We start from the raw sequence: 18,490 nt of genomic DNA on the forward strand, positions 1-18,490 counted from the left end.
ACCCAGTGCCACAGAACTCCCCGCTGTGTGGGCCCCACTGTGTGGGCCCCACTCTTTTTCTTTCTTTTTGCATCTTTCACTTTTGAAAATGCTCTGAAGACCAGCTTTCATTGTCCTGGGGTGCATATGGCCAAGTGTGGTTGTCCGTAACTTCCAGGTTACTGTCCTCATTTTAACCACAGAGCTAACCAGTTTCTCCACATTCCAGCTTAAATTACCAGGCAAGAGGGGCTGGGGTTGTGGCCCAGCGGTAAAGTGCTCGCGTAGCATATGCGAGGCCCTGGGTTCAGTCCTCAGCACCACATAAAAATAAATGAAGGTATTGTGTCCAACTACAACTAAAAAATAAATATTAAAAATATTTGCTCATTTTGGGAGCAGGTGTTATCTGTGTCATATACAAAGATGTCCAAGGTTCCACCCCTGGATGTGTAGAGCTGGAAAGAGCGGCAAGGACCAGGAATGGACTATGAAGTGCCCAAGGTGGGTGGTTCTGAGTGTGCTCGGCAGCACATGGCCAGCCAGAGCGTTAGTTTCTGCAGTGAGTTGAGTTCAGAGGTGAACAGTTAACACTTAAAATTGCTTTTGTAGCAATTTAATGGAGTAATTTTGTGTTGGTTTCTAATGTTATTTAACTTTGTTTTGATTTTATTTTTATTTAGTTTTGCAGGTGAGGCACTGGGGACTGAAGCCAGGGGTGCTTAACCACTGAGCCACATTTCCAGCCCTTTTTTGATGTTTTGGGACAGGTTTTCACTAAGCCTTTAGGCCTCATTAAGTTGCCAAGCCTGGCCTCAAACTTGCAATCCTCCTGCCTCAGCTTCCTGAGTTGCTGGGATTGTAGGCGTGCAAGTATGTCCGGTTCATCTGAGCAAGCACATTCTGAGCGCAGCCCAGTTGCTTGGCTACAGAGAGGAAAGACACATTCTGTGGTCATCTACACTCCTTTCCTCATTGCCTCATAGGTGTTACTGGGCCTGCGTGACACCAGCGATTCCATTGTGTCAGTTACTCTTCATAGCCTCGCAGTGCTAGTCTCTCTACTTGGACCAGAAGTGGTTGTGGGAGGAGAAAGAACCAAGATCTTCAAGCGTACTGCCCCAAGTTTTACTAAAACTGTTGATCTTTCCCCACAAGGTAAGAATGATTGAAAAGTCTAGCTTTTTTTTTTTTTTTTTAAATTGGATTTTTAGTGTTACACAAATAAAACAGGAGGGTACATTCAGTTAAATGATACAAAGAAGTATAAGGAAAAGGTTGTTTCCCTTTCCTGAGTCCTTGTAGGGGTGGAGGTATCTACCTTTCATATCTTTTTTGAAGCCCACACAGGGGCATACATGGATGGATTGTACACATCCATTTACATGGCGTCTGAGGGAACCGAAACAGCACCACACACAAGGCCACAGCCTGCTTTCATGGAGGGACTCGTGTCCAGTCAGCACGTACCCGTGTGGATCATTCTTGGATAACTGCCTAATAGTTCATTGAATTTAATTCACTCTCTCACCTATTGACTCATGGATAGTGCATCTATTTCTGTTTTTGTTTTGTTTTTAATTTTTTTTAAACTTTATTTTATTCATTTATTCATTTTTAATGTGGTGCTGAGGATCAAACTCAGGGCCTTGCACGTGCGAGGAGAGCGCTCTGCACTAAGCCCCAGCCCCAGCCCTGTTTCTGGGTCTTTGATCACCATAAGGAGTGCTGCAGTAGTCACCCGATGTGTGCATCTTCGTGCAGTTTGGGTGTCACGGCAATAGAATGTTGTCTTAGCAGGAGACCCCTGGGATGGAGGCATTTTACATTCTAGTGGACAACATCAGTTTCCAGGAAGATCGAAGTAGTTCTTTTTAATACTACACATTTTAGTTCCTTTGATTTTTTTTTGTTCATCTATTGGGTGAAAATCTGTTGATTTTTAGATACTTAAAAGAACTTGGTGTCAACAGCATCATTGCTTTTTTGTTACTTTGTATACCTTGAATAGGGTGGAATTATGTAGCTGTTGACGTTCTGTATCCTGAAGTATTCAGATACATGATCCAAGCTACTGTGTAGTCTTAATTATTATCTTTTTAAAAATTTCTATTCTAATTATACACGACGGTCGAGTGCGTTTTGACACACCATACATGATCACAATATAAAATTCCTGGTATCTAACTCCGTTCTGATTGTCAGTAGATAGCATGGGATGGTTAGCAGCAAAGAGCTTCATGTAGGCCTTTGTCTAATATTGACGCCAAGCCAATCTTTAAAGCAACATTGGTTTCTGAAGTTTGGGGAGTTCAGTTATTCTTAGTGCTGATGAAACCAGGGTTGCTGTGGTCAAAGGGGTGCCAGGGACACAGCCAGAGATGCTCTTGCCTACGTTGTCAGCTGTGAAATGTACATACTGAATTCAGTTGGTGGTGTTACCAATTCTTTTAGCAGATTACATCAAACAGGAGAGGTTTATTTCTACATCATAGGGGCTGCGGGCATAGGATAAGACTTGGGGATGTCTTGGGGCATGTTTGCACACTGGTTCTGTGAGAGCTCCCACTCCTCACATCTGTCTTATAGGGTGGAGTTATCTACTATTGACATTCTGTTTCCTGAAGTATTCAGGTACATGATCCAGATTACTGTGTAGTCTTTTTATCTTTCTAAATTTTATTTGTTCTAAGTAGTTATACAGGGATGCGTTTGACACACCATACATAGAGTAGCATTGTGTCGTCTTAATGAAACACCAGAGCAGCAGTACCAGATAAGAATCTAGAGGATGGAGAGGTGTAATCCTGGTGACTGAGTTGGGCTCCTCATTATGAGACCCAGTGAGCCCTGGCAGCAGCCCGTGTGCCCAGCTTAGAGTCAAGTGCAGCTCTTCTGTGCAGTGACGGGGGCTGCTGAGGAAGAGACAGGTCTAGGGATACCTCTTAGACGGTACCTGCATGGTCAGACTTAAAACAAGGGCTGATGTTGAGCTTCACGACGGGTTAGTCCTTCTGCCTAAAAGGAAGCCATGGACCTGCTCAGAGGACACTGGGCAAGGGAAACAGGAACTTCCACAGGGAGACAGTGGTGCCAGCAGAGGGCAGGCTGGGCGTGAAGGAGCTGGGGGCTTGCCAGTCGTCGTTTACCCCAGGCCCTTCCACCCACCCTCACTTCAAGGCAGAGGAAGAACTGAGCCAAGTTTTGCTACCATCTTTTTGACCAACATCCAATAACAACATTTTGGTAAACTGTAAAAGACATTTTCTTGAAACACCTCCACCCCCTTGGTTTGGGGTTAAATATTCAGAACATAAAATTCAACCATTTTTAAGTATATACTTTTGTAGTATTCAGTAGATTCATATTGGCTGTAACGTTTTTGCTCGGTATCCCAAAGGTTGTATTTGTTTAATGCTGGAATCCCTTGTATTCTATCACCACTGTGGAGTGCACATAGGGGACAGGCTATCTGTTCCACGACAGGATCGTGTCCTGGAAGGCGTTCTCTTCCATCTGTGTTAGTTAAATACACCCATTTCCTCTAACTGCTGCTCATCAAACGTGATAGATCTAAAAGAAATTTACTAGCCCTTTCATTTTTTGAGTTTTTATTTACCCTCAGATTCTCCCCTGCACGTCGGCTGCAGCCAGCACAGTCAGATCTCGCCAGCCTTGGAGAAACCCTCTAGCATATTCCCTAAGTGTTTCCTTTCTGGCAACATGCCCATCAGCAGCAAGAAGTCCATACAGCAAGATTACTACAGTACTCTTTTACAGACAGGTAGAAATACTAAATTTACAGTTTCCATTGCTTGGATGAATGTTTCTTGAGAGTAAAAAAATTAAGTTTAAATTCTGAAAATTTGGTTAGTGGTCTCATGTTATCTCCCCAGACTTTTGGGTATGTTTCTAGCCACCTCCTGGTTACTGGTAAGAAGAACGAGTCAACATTACTTGTATTCTTTTTTGCACCATATGCTTTACTTGGGGATTTGATGCCTCAGTGCATCTTCCAAATTGTACCAAGAATGATGGTACCCAAAGATGTTAAGGGGCATGCTAACAAAGGGTTCTGCGGTTAAAATGTTTGGGAAAATGGTAGCAGAGCTGACACATTGCCTACGGTTTCTTAGCACCCTAACTGTACTTGTAAGTTAACATGTTAGGCAAACTTATTTGAGCACACTTTTTTCGAGGTGTATGTATTTACCATCTTGATTTGGCTTAGGTATTTGTATACTTATTTATGGACAATTATGCCGATAAGCAAGCAGTATGTTTGGATTATTTCGTCCTTTACTAAATATCCAGTTTGTTACATGACATGCTTCCATTGAATTAATAGTATGTAAGTACTGTACAGGAAGTGGGTAATTTGTATGGCATCTTTGGTGTTACTTGCTGCAGGATCTCTTGTTGGTTTGGTGTGCATGGATAGGTCCAAGTGATCAGAGCTATACCGTATTATGCTAATCCCCACCCCAACCAACATATTGCCTGTTCTTACCATTTTGTGAGAATTCTTGTACATATCCTCACAGGTGATCAGTTTTCTCAGTCTGTTAAATTTCCCATGAACGGAATCTCAGATGTCAAAAGTACTTCAGGAGACAGTGAAAATTTCCCATCAGACCCTAAGAAGTCTGAGGAGTGGCCTGACTGGAACGAGCCTACGGAGCCTGAGAATCAAACCATAGGCACACAGATCTGGCCTCCAGAACCCTGTGATGCTGCTGCCGAGGAGCCCAGAAGTGGAGGGACTGGAATAAATCTGGGAGCTGGGATCCCCGCTGCAGTGCCTGTGACTTCAGGGGAGCAGACGCCCATCCCTGCTTCACTGCCCCTCACTGAGGAACCTACACCTTTGAAATCAAGCCCACCCCAAAAGATCAGTTTAGCACAGAGTGACCCGGACAAAATCAAGCCACCAAAAGTGCTGTCACAAGAAAGGCCCCTTAAACTTCCATCTGAACTTGGCTTAGGAGAAGAGTTTACAATCCAAGTGAAAAGGAAGCCAGCACAAGACCCTGAGTTGGACTGGTTTGCAGACATGATCCCAGAAATTAAGCCTTCAGCCACGTTTCTTATTTTACCTGAACTGAGGACAGAAACAGATGATGTCTCGCCTGGGATGCAGTTTTCCTCAAAATTTGCTGCAGCAGAAATGAGTGAAGTGAGTAGTATTTTTTGGATTAAGCTGCTATTAATATTAAATCAAGGGTTTTCCCTCAGGTCCCAGTTCATAGTACCCAGCACGTTTTCCCAGTGAAAGGAAAGAAAGATTACTGTACATGGTGGTTAAAATGTTCAAGCTAAGCAAGTTGGTTCCTAGGAATAGCATTCTTTTTTCCCCAGGAGGAGGTGCCTGGGCAGTCTTAGGCGATCTGGTTGTCGCATGAATAACCTTTTAACAAGGTTAAGCAAAAAGTAGTGTTACTACTGGACTATAGGGTTGTGAAAAGTTCTTCCAGGGCTGAGGTTCTCCCGTGCTGGAACCTAAGCAATCTTGCTTTTTCAGCTTTCACTTAGCATGAAGCACTATATTCTGGCATCAAAAAACAAGTGCTGGGTCTTGAAAAGTTTCCACATGTGGATATGATTTGTTCAGTGGGTTGCTGTTGGTGTGCTTTGTTGCAGGCAGAGGCTGAAGGCTGGGGAGAAGAAGGGGAGCTGAACTGGGAAGATAATAACTGGTGACAACGGGTATGAGCTGAACTTCAGGAGCAATGATTCCTTTAAAAAAAAAAGAATCAATACCTCAAAACCAGGCTGTGTGGACAAAACCCTTTTGCAGCCTGTGCTTCCTATGCCAGGAGCTCTCTTCACAGTCTGTGCCAACTGACGTGAGACCAACCTCAAGTGCTGACTGGACGCGCGGAGTGGTCGGGAGGCTCAGCACAGGTTCCTGGGAGGAGGAGCCCGTGTGCATTTGACTGAGGCCAGTTTCCCTGAAGAGCAAGCGGGTGAGGCCAGGCCAAGCGGACTGCCTCTTCCAGGACAGTCCTGGAAGTCAAGATGATAAATATAAAACCCCAAACTGGTTAGCTTAATTTTGTGCCATTTCTTGAACAGTGAGAAGAGTAGTAGTCTATTATGAAAATACGACTTAAAAAAATTTAGCTATAAATTATAAATGATTTAAATTGCTAAGGTCTCCTTAGGCAGCTTATTTATTTGTTTACAGTAGTCCTGAGTAAAAGGCCCTTTGTGGACCTGGGCAGTCACTGACTGTTCACGTGTATTACATTGTACCAAAGTTCTTAATGAGAAATATCCCCCACAATCCTGTTCTCTACATGTCAATAAAGACTATTTTCACTAGATTCACCTTTACAAAAGCTGTTTTATATGTACTAGAAAATGTACAAACATAATTAAATCAGTGTTTTCATTTACAAAATGTCCTGGGAACTGAGAGAGGATCAGGCTTGGTCCTGTCTCCCGAGGATGCAGATGGTCAAGTTTCACCCTGGAGCATGCGTTTCACCTTCTCGATCCTTTCTTGCAGTGTCTCCACTTCCACTAGAAGCCAGGCTGGAGCAGGAGCCTTCTGCAGCAGGGACTCTGTTGTCTGCAGGGCCCCTGCTGCTACTCGCAGTGCCTCCCTGTGCTCTTCTTCCAGGGGGACCTCCTGGCGGGCTCTTTTTGCACAAGGCTGGAAAGGAGAGAAATGTGAGACCATAATGCCCATTCTAAAACCCCTCCTCGTCACTGATCACAAGGACAGGAGGGCAGGAGGGCCCTTCACCCCACCTGGTTATCTGGAATGCTACATGAAGATGCTTTGGTTTGTCACAGAATTCAAGATGTTAGTTACTACAAGTGTCCTGGTTTGTTGGGGGTGTACAGATCCTGTCCCAAAAGGCTCCTGATGAAAAGTGCTGCCCAGATCAGTAATTCCAGCAAGTACTCTTTATATAGAGCCAAGTCTGTCTTAGGGTCCCCCCGCCCCCACCAACACTTGTACTTAACTCGTTAAGAAAATGTCAGACTTCTACAGTATCATACATTGCACAGGGACGGGGATGAAGGGTGGGGGCCAACAGCTTCCTGAGGAGTGTCACAATAAATACATAAGGGACCTATTTCTACAACTAACATAACTGCACTTCAGAGATTTCAGAGATAAAAGTTAAATGTCTTACAGACAAGTTATCACCATAAACTACTGTTAGTGACAATTGTGACTAAAACATTGATCCTATTATATAGCTTATCCTTCCAAATGTATTTATAGTGCCCAAAACAATATTTTGAATATTAACAGTAGTGTCAACTTTCTGCTTTTCAGTAGGTAAATGTGATTCTTAACACACACCCAAAAATTATTAAGAGACTGGTTTGATGAATGAGGCAGGGACTGTCTAAACACTTTAAAAGGCAAGTGGTTTCTTTTGTGGTTCAACAACTACATTCTGTGTCCTGGGTACAGTTTGCAAACACCCCACCCCCGACCCCCATGGTTACTACCATTGAAAGGTATGTTTGGTACGATGTTTAAGAAGTTGTTTTCTCTAGCCTTCCTGTTCAGTGTGTTGGTGACCTTTCAGGCAGAATACATGAGATTTTCCAAAGAGCAACTACCATAAAACAGGAGAATTTTACATGTCTAGATCTGATGTCTAGATCTGATTTGAAATTCAACATGAGGAAAAGCACTGAACCAAAACTACTTTGCTATATTAGTAAATAATAAGCACAGAGCTTCTTGGCGCACACTGGAAAGCAGCTCATACCTCTGAGGACGACCCCTTTGCTGCTTCTGCAGTCATGTTAGCAAAGGGTTCCCAGAAAATGTCTTTTTCCTGTTTCACACGTTCCACTTTGGCAGCTTCGGTTTCCTCCACAAACCTAGTCTGCCAAAGACCATGAAGAGCCGAGGAAACACCAACAGATTAGCATTCTCCACTAGATGGCAAACGGTGTGATATTCAGATGATGAAAAGATGAAGTCACTTAACCTGTGGGCTCATGGGGCGTGGCTAAAAACCCCTCTACCGTGTTTTCTCTGCCCTACAGCCTTCTTTCAAGAAAAAACGGTGGTCTGCCAACCTTTACTTAAAAAATAAGCTAAGCCAAGAGCAGACTGGCAAGAGAGATGTGTTCATGGACTTAAAGTACAGCTTAGATGTAACACAAGATAGGTGTCAGATGTGAGATGTGTGAAGTATGTCATACATGCAGGTGTATTTACGTATATTAAACATATAGTCCGGTTTAACAATGGGCACAATATTAAATTAAGTGCTTATGAATAATTTTTCTTGGATTTGTGACCTTAGAATTATTTCCATTAGTACTCCCAACTATCCCTTAAATTACAACTTGGTGATAGCACCATCTTAAAGTTTTCAAAGTATATACAAACATGGGATCCCTATGATTCAAAATTTTGGTTCTAAATGTAAAAATGCCTTAAATATAATGTCACTATCTTGGCCTCAATCACTGAACAAAAGCCTAAATTATACTTAAACTACAATAACAGATCCTCAGAGCCTATATAATTAGCTGCATCTAATTATGACTAGTAACAGTAAAGGGACCCCCACGTGTCATCTTGCTGCCTGGACTATCAGTGCCACTCTATCCCAAACTACAGAGGGACTTCAGGAGTTTCACTTCTCTCACTTGTAATATGTTCTCAATTGTTTTAAGTGCTTGGAACTGAAGTGTCTTGGAGTTTTCCCCCCCATACACTAAAACACTTTGGAGATGGGACCAAAGTCTAAAAACAAAATCCATTTATTTATATTTCATGTGAACTTTAAACACTATAGCCTGAAGTTAATTTTATGCAAAATTTTAAATGATTTTGTGTATGAAGTAGTTCTATGGTATGGAGTTTTCCACTGTGGCACTCAAAAAGTGTTAGATTTCAGAGTATTTTGGATTAGGACTGCTCTGAGCATTCTGAAAAATTTAAGCAAAGTTGGTTATAATTACAGTTTCAGAAAAGAAAAAGTAATTCCATAATAAATACCTTCTCCAGAAAGGATACAACTTTGTTTCTAGTTTCTTCAGAACTTAGACACTGTGGAACTATTTCTTCATGATTTGTTCCCTATTAAAAGATTAATAAACAAGATCAATTTTAAGATTATTTCAACAACTTGCAAAGACAAATGAGTTGTAAGAGCTACCTTATTAAAACTTTAAGAAAACAGTGCTATGGGATATTCAAAGGCAGCGAGCTCACAGTCGGCTGTATTGCCGCAGTGCAAGTCTAGTGTTGAGACTTCCCCTCTGCTCAGCCACCAGAGGAGAAGCAGCCCAGGGAGGAGTCACCTTCCCTAGGACCCAAACCAGCAGGTTTCGGTTCTTCAGCTCAGGACAGTCCAGGATGAGATGTACCATCATTCAACCCAAAAACACTGTCTGCGTCCGAGTTAGTCAAGCCACTGTGAAGGCCTGTCCAGGGCTCGCTGATGATTTCAGAACCTCCCACTTCTCTAGGCCTTATCTGAGATCCTGTAGAGCACGCGACTCATTTCCTCCAGCAGAAAGTTTTACAACTAAGGTGCAGAAGCAGCTCTGTAAATAATTTTTGGACCTTCTTTGGTCGTGACTGACAAGTCCGGGTTATAAGTAATTACCTCAGCAAACTGGGTAAAAGCCTCCAAGGTATGTTGCTCTAGCAGCCAGTTCCTGTCAGCTAGCAGTAAGCCAAGAATACAAGACAAGCTGGGCAGAATTTTGTCCTAAAAAGAGAACCAAACCTTATTAAGTACCGAAGAAGAAACCCAATAGAGTACATTCAGATGCCCACAGTTGCCAGCCTTCTAGATCCCTGTCCTGCTGAAGGTGTGTGCCCAGCATGGCGGCTCACTGCACTCCTGCGCTCAGTCCTTCCCATAGCTTCCCTAACATGAGGCCTGCTCCCACCTGGAGGCCCACGCTTGCTGTTGCCAGTGCCCAGACGACTCTCCCAGATGCTGTGTGGCTAGTGCCTCGCATACTTCCCTGTCACCCTCCCCCAGTGAGGACCCCTCTGACTCCCCTCAGATGGGGCCCCTGTCCCCCTTGCTTTGTTTTCTTTAACAGCATCACTTCTGTTTAACGTGCTGCCTGTCACATCCTTGTCTGCTGCCTGGCGAGGCAGAGACTGGGGACTTGCCATTTACTAGTTCATTGTATCACCTGGGACTAAAACAGCACCCCAGGGCCGGGCTGCGGTGAGGCACTGGGTTCAATCCTCAGCACCACATAAAAATAAACAAATAAAATAAATAAATAAAATAAAGGTATTATGTCCACCTACAACTAAAACATATTAAAAAAAAAAACACCTGGCGACAACCACTCATTCATTTTCTTGAATGAACAAATGAATCAAATGAATCCATCTTATCGCATAGCTTTAAATGTCCCATGTGCTCAGAAATCCTCAAAATTTCTTCAGGCCCTGGCCTCTCCCCAGAGAACGTATCAGGCATTGCAATTTCTGGTGATAAACATTTGTTCCAAAGGTTCTGGCCCACGCAGGGTTCACAACAGCATGAATAGAGCAGCACTTTGGGATAAGCCAGCTCAAGTGCAAATATCTTTGGATACTTTTGCCAAAAGAATTGGAAAGAAGCTGTCAACATCTACACTTGTGACTACAATGACGTGACAGAAACAGACGGCATACTGACATTTATTTGTGAATAAACAAGAAGTCTTTAGAAATTAATGTTTTGATAACAAAGATTTTTAATTAACAGCATGCTTGGATTATAAAATAAAGGCCTTAATTTTGAGCTCTTTTTGTAGACTTTCTCTTGGAGGTAAGATTAAAAAAAAAAAAGTCAATTATCTAAAATCGCTGGAATTTCAGCAATTTTAGTCATACAGGAATAAGGAAGGGAAAACTCTCCATTTATGAGGAGCTTCTTTTGCTTTAAGGTCTGCTTTAAAACTCAGTAGGCATGCATTGCCAGGCCACTGCAGATGACCTTGTAAGCGAGCAGTCACAAGTCAGCTGTAAGTGGGAAACATTTTCTACAAGTCTTTCAAAACTAACAGGTGCCCATTCATGAATACAAAGCCTAGAAAAATAATTTCTATAAATGAAAATTTTTCTAATTACACTGTTGGACAGAAGGCATGAAAAAGCTTTCTGCCTTCAGAAACTGTAGCTGAGCCCAACTGGTATGAGCATCTTCTATCTCAGACTACAGATGAACTATCTGTATGTCTACGTATTTTTCTGAAAGAAAATGAGTTGTTTTGACAGTCACCTTCTCTTAAGATAAATTTGTTTCTTTCCCCCTCTTCACTGCCAGTAATCCACAAAATTTCAGAAGTCAAAAGTCCTTCATCATCAAATTCAGCAAAGTAGGCAGGATACCTAATCAACGTAGCTCTCCTATCCACTAATAACAAGCTGCTGAGAGATTTTTTTTTTTTTTTTTTTTTTTTTATCAGTACAGGAACAACAATTAACAATATTATTACCTGGACAGCTTGAGGTATAAAAAGTTTTCCTAGAGAAGATACAAAATCCAACATTGCCAAACGCACATGGTCAGGAGGCTCCGATTTAAGTAGGGAGGTCTGCAGAGTCACTACCTGTGGAAACGAAAACCACAGCCGTGAGTGGGAGCAGCACTGTGCAGACAGGCGCCCACCTCAGACGTGGAGAAGCCATTTCAGGATCCTGGCCACACTCCTGCCTCCCAGCCTGGGGGCAATCCCCATGTTCCCAAAAAAAGACCACACACCAAACCTTAAAATTATTTTGTATTTTAAATTCTACTGAGAGAAGTTCACTATTTAAAGCCAAGACTTGCAAACTTTTTCTGTAAGTTAGGGCTAAACAGTTACTACTTTAGGTTTTGCAGATAACATAATTTATACCTGTATGAACAATTACATTGGAACCTTACAACTTTTTTTGGATATTTTTTAAAGATGGGCATACATTTTTAAGATTATCAGTAATTTTTCAAAAAGAATATCAAAACTTTCAGAACCAGCAAATTCAAATTACGAACTCTCAATGAGTCAATAATTTTACTGTATTCTCATTTTACTTTAGAAATCCATGTGATAAAATAGTAAGAAGAGTACACCTACTAGTAAGTACCTAAGCTAATTTCTCTACGTACATGTCATTGACAAGAGGTGCTAAAAACAAAGCCACTGCTGGGTTCAGTTCTTTCTGTCCCACACCACCACATTCAAAATGACATGTCATTTCTTCTATCATCTTCCTAAACAGGAAGAGTTACTTTCTAAACAGTTTTTGTTTCCCCTTGACCTGAGCTAAAGCTAACCCCTGACTTGGAGGACGGATTCTGTGCAGTATGGACTTGTTCCAAAGCCGCTAAGTCGTTTCAGACAAGATGAAGGCATTCCCATCTTCCTCTGCTCAGTCTCTAAGGAAGGGCGTAACTGGAGCACCACAAGGGCCCCCCGACAGTGGCCCAGGCTCTGCGCTCCCCACCAGACGGGACCCAGCAGCACTCCTCTCCTTGGTAATGCTCCTTGGTCCGCAGCTGCGTGGGGTGCCTGGGAAGAGGCTGGGGTGTGGGGCTCAACTTGGGAATTGACTCCCAGCCTCAGGGCTTATTTTGGGCAGTTTAACAGCAACCACAAAAGTTCAGACTGCTCAGTAGTGAAAAAATGTTTCCCTTTTCCTGAGGTGACAGAGAACAGGGAGAAAAAGGCTGGGACAACTGGAGGAGGAAGGCTGAGACGTGCCTGATAAGAAGCCGGAACCAAGACACTCACGTTCAGTTTAGCAAAGAAGACGCGACACAAAGGCAATGAGCAGTAATGAGGACTTCCTCGGAAGTGACACTCCTTGGTCACTATTCTTACCTGACTTATGAGCTGAGGATCTAGAGTCTGAATGAAAAATCCCAACAGAGGGAGTAAAAGGCTGAATGTCTGCTGAACACAGGGCTGATCTATTACCTTAAATGAGAAAAGATGGTTTTAGTGAAGATTTCACTATGTACGTGTCATCGACAAGAGATGCTAACAACAAAGCTATTGCTTTCAGTTCTTTCTGTTTGACCCCACCACATACAAAATGATGTCATCTCTTCTATCACTGTCCTAAACAGAAAGGTTAGTTTCTTAAACAGGAATGGCCTCTAACAGTAGCAACTTTTCATTGAGCACTTATTATACACCAGGCAACAGGCTTCGTGTTTTATGTTTATTACCTCACCTATGCCTCATGATACCTCCATGAGGAGAGTTTATCACCTTCACTTCATTATTAAACTGGGTCACAGAAAGTAAATAATTTGCTCAAGATCACCTGGCTAGGAAAAAAATCCATGATTCAATCCAAGATTCAAGTCTAAAGGAGATCTAATTACTTTTGTCTGCCACTGTAAACTTGTATGCTCCCTAGTCTTAAAATTCCATTTCTTCACAACTATTGTTTGTCACACTATAATAAACTATATCCATCCCTAGCACAGAAAGGCCGAGTGAATATTTACTGAATGATGTGTGAGCATTGGAGGAAAGCATTGTTGAAATTAAAAATGCTGTAGGAAGGTAATCTGACCACTGATGATGAAACAGGATCTGCAAAATCATTTCAGTTATTTCCCAGAACTATAAATGCTGACTGTTTCCATAAGCTGCTACAGATCACATATTTATTTCCACCTTTGACTACAAAGAAAACAGAACATACTGAGATTTTTAAATTAAGAAACTTAAGTTTCCAACCATGTGTAGGAAGTTATCATTCTAATTTTGACTTGATGGCTTAATCTTTTGGCTTTGCTAGGAAAGAGGAATACAAAGTAGCCACGAGTGCTCTGACCCACTCCATGCCCAGAAGATCTTATGAGAGGCCCGAGAATCAGAGGCAGACTATGTCAGCCCAAGAGAAAACAGAAACCAATAGCGGAGGAAATTTTTAAAACAGGGTCCAACAAGCCATAAGAATAGATGGTCACTGTGAAATTTACTAGATTGTTACCATAACTCCGTAACACTCTGAAAAAGAACTGCCTGAGTGTACATGTCAGTGCTTTCAGTTTGAATCACAAGTAGCTTCTCAATAAATTAGACATATTTTACTTTCCAGGGAAATTTTCGTCCTGTTCTCTTTTCAATATTTAAAATTTCTTCTTCCAGAAAATGATTATTTGCTTCACTTACCTGTTTAATGTTTAAAAAAGCCCAAAGCTGACTCCCAACTTCCATAATTGCAGTTTGTTGCCCAATATCCAAAGTCTCACCAGCAGAATTACATACAGCAAGCAAAGCAGAGAGGACTGCATTCTAAATTGAAGAGAAGGAGAAAAGACCCGAGTTCAGAAACCAGTTGGACTAAGGACCAGGAGCCCAATCTTTCCCATAGGATATGTGAGTTACTTAGAGCTCTTCACAGAAATCCACGTGGAGTGACGCCAAGAGCCAAATCCATCTTTCTAGTGATTTATTTAATACAAATATGTTTTTATTAAAACTAACTTTCCTTATACACAGAAACATTTGCTTTTTATTTTTCTACATTTTTTTTCCTTTCAGGCTGAAAACGTAACAACTTAAAACAGTACTATATTTTATGTAATTGTTTTTTACTTTTTTGGTACCAGGGATAAACACAGGGGTGCTTAGCCATTGAGCTACATCCCCAGCCCTTTTTTAAATTTTTTACTTTGAGACAGGGTCTCACTAAGTTGCTGAGACTGGCTTTGAACTTGCAATCCTCCTTTTTCAGCCTCCCAAGCCACTGGGGTTACCGGGTGTGTGTGCACCCCTATGCCCAGCTGAAGCTACTGTATTTTAATGAACAGATTTGAGCAGTGGCCAGTGTGGTCAGCCTAATTTAAATTACTGTGCATTCAGTAATCTTTACAGGTTACTAGATTTTTATTGTTCCTATTATTTTAAAATTGGAGCTTTCTCAGCAACCCTACATTTAATAACCAAATGTAGTACTTAGGAAGTGTACTACTTGGAAGCTAAAACTTAAAACTGTCTTTTCCAGACTCACTGTTGTCTACGGTTACACTCAAATCTCCTTCTAGACAGGATGGAGCTGTTGGTGGTGTGGTGTGATGGGGGTAGGGGTGAAGGCCATATAAGAATCTAATAGTAGCAATGATTTTTAATACATTAAACAACCATACTTTACTTTATGTAATTACCATACAGCTCCTTATTTAATATTTTCCTACTTCCTTTTAAAAATAAACATGTCAAAAACCTGCTTAACAAAATTTTTGGTCATACTTTAAAGGATGATTCAATTTTAGAAAATTGGTGATTTTTCCTAATATAAAATAAAAGAACATTTGTCTCTCTTAGAGAAAGTAGTGCACATTAAGAGACTCAGCCTCTGCCAGCCAAGCTAGCTGGGCACTATAAATTAGTGCACATAAAATACAAAAATGTGACCCACTTCCTAACTAGGTATTTAACAGTTTTTCTAAAACAAAGGCATATAACAGCTTCCCTTGGATATATGTAAGTATCTTAAGTTATCATAATACTTAAGTACCATTACATAGAATATTAGAACATTTACTGTCAACATGGAAGCCCATATCCTGAGAAAACCCTAAACTCTTCAAATTGTCTTTGAATGTCCTGCTGCTATCCTTCCTTGATTTTTCTCCAATTACCTTCTGCTACCAAATCTAGTCAACTTGCTTTATCTTAGTTACATATTTTCTACTCCTTACAGTACATGAGTCTCTTTTCCTGTGAGAGTTAATATACTTTTTATCTTTATAAAACATATATAGTTTTTATATTTTATAAGGGAACATTCTAAGTAGAAAGATCCATAAAGGCTCAGGGGGGCGTCATAAAATGGAAGTTGTATGTTGTTAAACCCATCTGTCTACTGCAGAGATATGTCAGCAAAAGTACCACAAATTAAGTATCCAGTTTCAACATGTCTTGAGTAACAGAGGGAACACTGCCCCCAATATAATTTACACAATCCAGACGTTAAGCTTCTCAGAGATCCCTACCAACCCAAAAACCTTGCTGGGACCTAAAAGCAGAGTCTGTCTTCTTATCACCAATCTCAAGCAGAACTCAGTGAACAGCTGATGAATTAAGTGACTCATCAAAATCACCTTACCAAAGAGCTGAGCTCTCCCAGAGTGTGATTGCTGCCCAGCCACTTCTTGCACTCTGCAACACCCACTGTGGCCACTTCATGCACAGCCTGTCTCCTCAGGTCTGTAGATAACGCCTGGAAGGAAATACACTGCCACACAGGCACATTTTCTGCTTCTTTTGGAGGAAATTTTTGGACAAACTCCACCTGAAATAAATCATTAAGGAAACCAGAGTAACATCAGACAACTGGATGATGAGATGCATGAGAACCAAGAATTAATTTCCATATTTAATATATAAAAAAGCATTTTGGGCTGGGGATGTAGCTCAGTGGTGGAGTACTTGCCTAGCATGTATGAGGCTCTGAGGTCAACGCCCAGAACCACCACCAAAATTTAAAAAAAAAAAAAAAAAAAAAAAGTAAATAAATAAATAAAATATAAAAATAAAAAAGCATTTTGACTGCACAGTAACATCACTAGGTATTGACCAACGTCACCAAAATGAGCATGCATTTGTTTCCAAAATGAAAAAGTTTAAATGAAGCATGACATAAATGCACTAAGAAATGTTAAATAGTATATTTCATTATTAGTCACATCAGATACTTTATCTTGTTCCTACCCATTAGATCTAGTAGTTTCCTAAATACTCCTCACCTTGTAAAATCAAAAGTAATATTCCAGTATACCCCACGCTGACTTAGCCAGCCCTTCCAGCTCGGTACTTTCTCAACTGACCACAGTAAAGAATACAGAGAAGCACATGGGTCAGCTTGCTGTGTTCCTCTTACAAGACATACCATACGGTTGCACAAGGCAAGCCACACATCAGGTCCATCCCACCACTGAGATGATAATTCAAAGAGGCATGGATTAATAAGAAACAGTACTGTTTTATTAAAATTCAGGAACCAATAGACTACACAAAAATGGGAAACACAGTTCTAAAAACAGTTAAAAATATCAGTTTTGGTGGAAAAAACAATGGTGCACTTAATTACTAAAGTGTAATTCAACTAGGAAATATATTAGTGTATTTTTTAAAGAAATGAAACAATTCAATTTATATTATCTAAAATGGACTTATTATAGGAAACTCTTCCTACATCAAAAACTTTTAAAAAGTCCCCTAAGAGTCCCCAAATTTGATAGTGCCAGGCACAGTAGCACACGTGCCTCTAATACCAGCAACTCAGGAGGCTGAGGTAGGAGGATCCCAAGTCTGACACCAGCCTGGGCAACTTAGAGACCCTGTCTCCAAATAAAAAATAAAAACCCACATGGCTTCAGGGAAAGCAGAGAACTGTGCTGACTGGTGAACGGGCTCCTGTGGGAGGGAAGCACCTCATGTGGCACAGTCTGTTTTCCTCGGTGGCAAAGGCTCACCATACTAGAAATTTTCCCTTAGATGTTCAACTTATTTACTATGAAAAAGTAGAAAACATCGTTCAGAACATAACATTCTAGCTCCTCAAAGAACAAAGGATATAGAGCCATTTCACTGCATATTTTTCAAACATATAAGGAGAATGATACACTTCAGGAGGATGGAATTAGAGGAATTAATTGTAACTTGAAGCAAAGGTTTCAAAAACGACAGTGCTAAAAGCAATAAGCAAAGCCATCAGTTGGTTAAAAATTTATGATTAGAAAAAAATTAATGCTCAGATCATGCTGACACTTAAATTGTGAATAAAGGAAGGGAAGAATGAACTTAGCACTCAGCAGCTGCCCAAAGAGGATGGCAAAGATGGGGTCCTTGCCTGGTGGGGAGGGGCCATGAAGAAAAAGAGGCGCTTCAACAGCACTGACAGGTTGATGAGTTGATGGCATTCTCCAGGGCAGGATTTTACCTGGAAAAAGGCAGGAGGGAGAGAAGAGGCTGATTTAAAAGCAGGCTTGTGGAAACTTTTTAGGATCTAAGGTACCAGGAAAGCTTTTATTAAAAGAAACCTGACATATGAAAATCAACTGACAGGGCTCGATATTGTAGCTCAGTGGTGAAATGCCTGCCTAGCATGTGTGGGGCACTGAGTTCAATCCTCAGCACCACATAAAAAGTAAATAAATAAAGATATTGTGCATCCATTTACAACTAAAAATATATTTTAAAAAATAAATAAAGGTATTGGTCCATTAACAACAAAAACAAAAACAAAAAATCAACTGACAAAAATCAGTGTGTTTTGTGTAGGATATGTGAGAGGTTTAGTACAGTAAGATCTAGACTATCAGCCACAGAGACATACCTGTTGGCCATTATGCATGTTCAGACTTCACTGGATTTAGTCTGCAGAATCCTTAAAAGGTAAACCAAGAGCTAGGTGCACTGGGGCACATCTGTAATCTCAGTGACTGGAGGGCTAAGGCATTTGAAGCCAGCAAGACCCTGTCTCAAAAGGGAAAATAAAAAGGGTTGGGGGTGTAGCTCAGTGGTAGAGTGCCCCTGGTTTCAATCCCTAGTACCAAAA

At 41.1% G+C, this 18,490-nt stretch overlaps 2 protein-coding genes across 8 annotated transcripts in view; one reads left to right on the forward strand and one right to left on the reverse strand.

The window, feature by feature from the left end:
• The window catches only part of Scyl3 (SCY1 like pseudokinase 3), a 28,756-nt gene extending 22,451 nt beyond the window's left edge, over positions 1 to 6,305 (forward strand). For 3 of the 4 annotated variants that reach the window (XM_015491852.2, XM_048810061.1, XM_048810062.1), the window contains 4 exons: positions 966 to 1,137; positions 3,605 to 3,763; positions 4,524 to 5,155; positions 5,620 to 6,305. In XM_015491852.2, the coding sequence (XP_015347338.1) occupies positions 966 to 1,137; positions 3,605 to 3,763; positions 4,524 to 5,155; positions 5,620 to 5,679 (1,023 nt within the window). In that variant the 3' untranslated portion in view covers positions 5,680 to 6,305. The remainder of the gene's footprint in view (positions 1 to 965; positions 1,138 to 3,604; positions 3,764 to 4,523; positions 5,156 to 5,619) is intronic. The other variant, XM_015491853.2, reaches the window with a different exon arrangement.
• The window catches only part of CUNH1orf112 (chromosome unknown C1orf112 homolog), a 34,867-nt gene continuing 22,682 nt past the window's right edge, over positions 6,306 to 18,490 (reverse strand). For 3 of the 4 annotated variants that reach the window (XM_015491850.2, XM_048810055.1, XM_048810056.1), the window contains 9 exons: positions 17,783 to 17,872; positions 16,037 to 16,222; positions 14,098 to 14,220; positions 12,790 to 12,885; positions 11,422 to 11,535; positions 9,579 to 9,683; positions 8,966 to 9,046; positions 7,719 to 7,838; positions 6,306 to 6,637 (listed from right to left, as the gene is read on the reverse strand). In XM_015491850.2, coding sequence (XP_015347336.1) covers positions 6,440 to 6,637; positions 7,719 to 7,838; positions 8,966 to 9,046; positions 9,579 to 9,683; positions 11,422 to 11,535; positions 12,790 to 12,885; positions 14,098 to 14,220; positions 16,037 to 16,222; positions 17,783 to 17,872 — 1,113 coding nt within the window. In that variant the 3' untranslated portion in view covers positions 6,306 to 6,439. The remainder of the gene's footprint in view (positions 6,638 to 7,718; positions 7,839 to 8,965; positions 9,047 to 9,578; positions 9,684 to 11,421; positions 11,536 to 12,789; positions 12,886 to 14,097; positions 14,221 to 16,036; positions 16,223 to 17,782; positions 17,873 to 18,490) is intronic. The other variant, XM_048810054.1, reaches the window with a different exon arrangement.

This window comes from Marmota marmota, unplaced genomic scaffold, assembly GCF_001458135.2.
Source record: "Marmota marmota marmota unplaced genomic scaffold, marMar, whole genome shotgun sequence".
Classification (NCBI taxonomy): domain Eukaryota; kingdom Metazoa; phylum Chordata; class Mammalia; order Rodentia; family Sciuridae; genus Marmota; species Marmota marmota.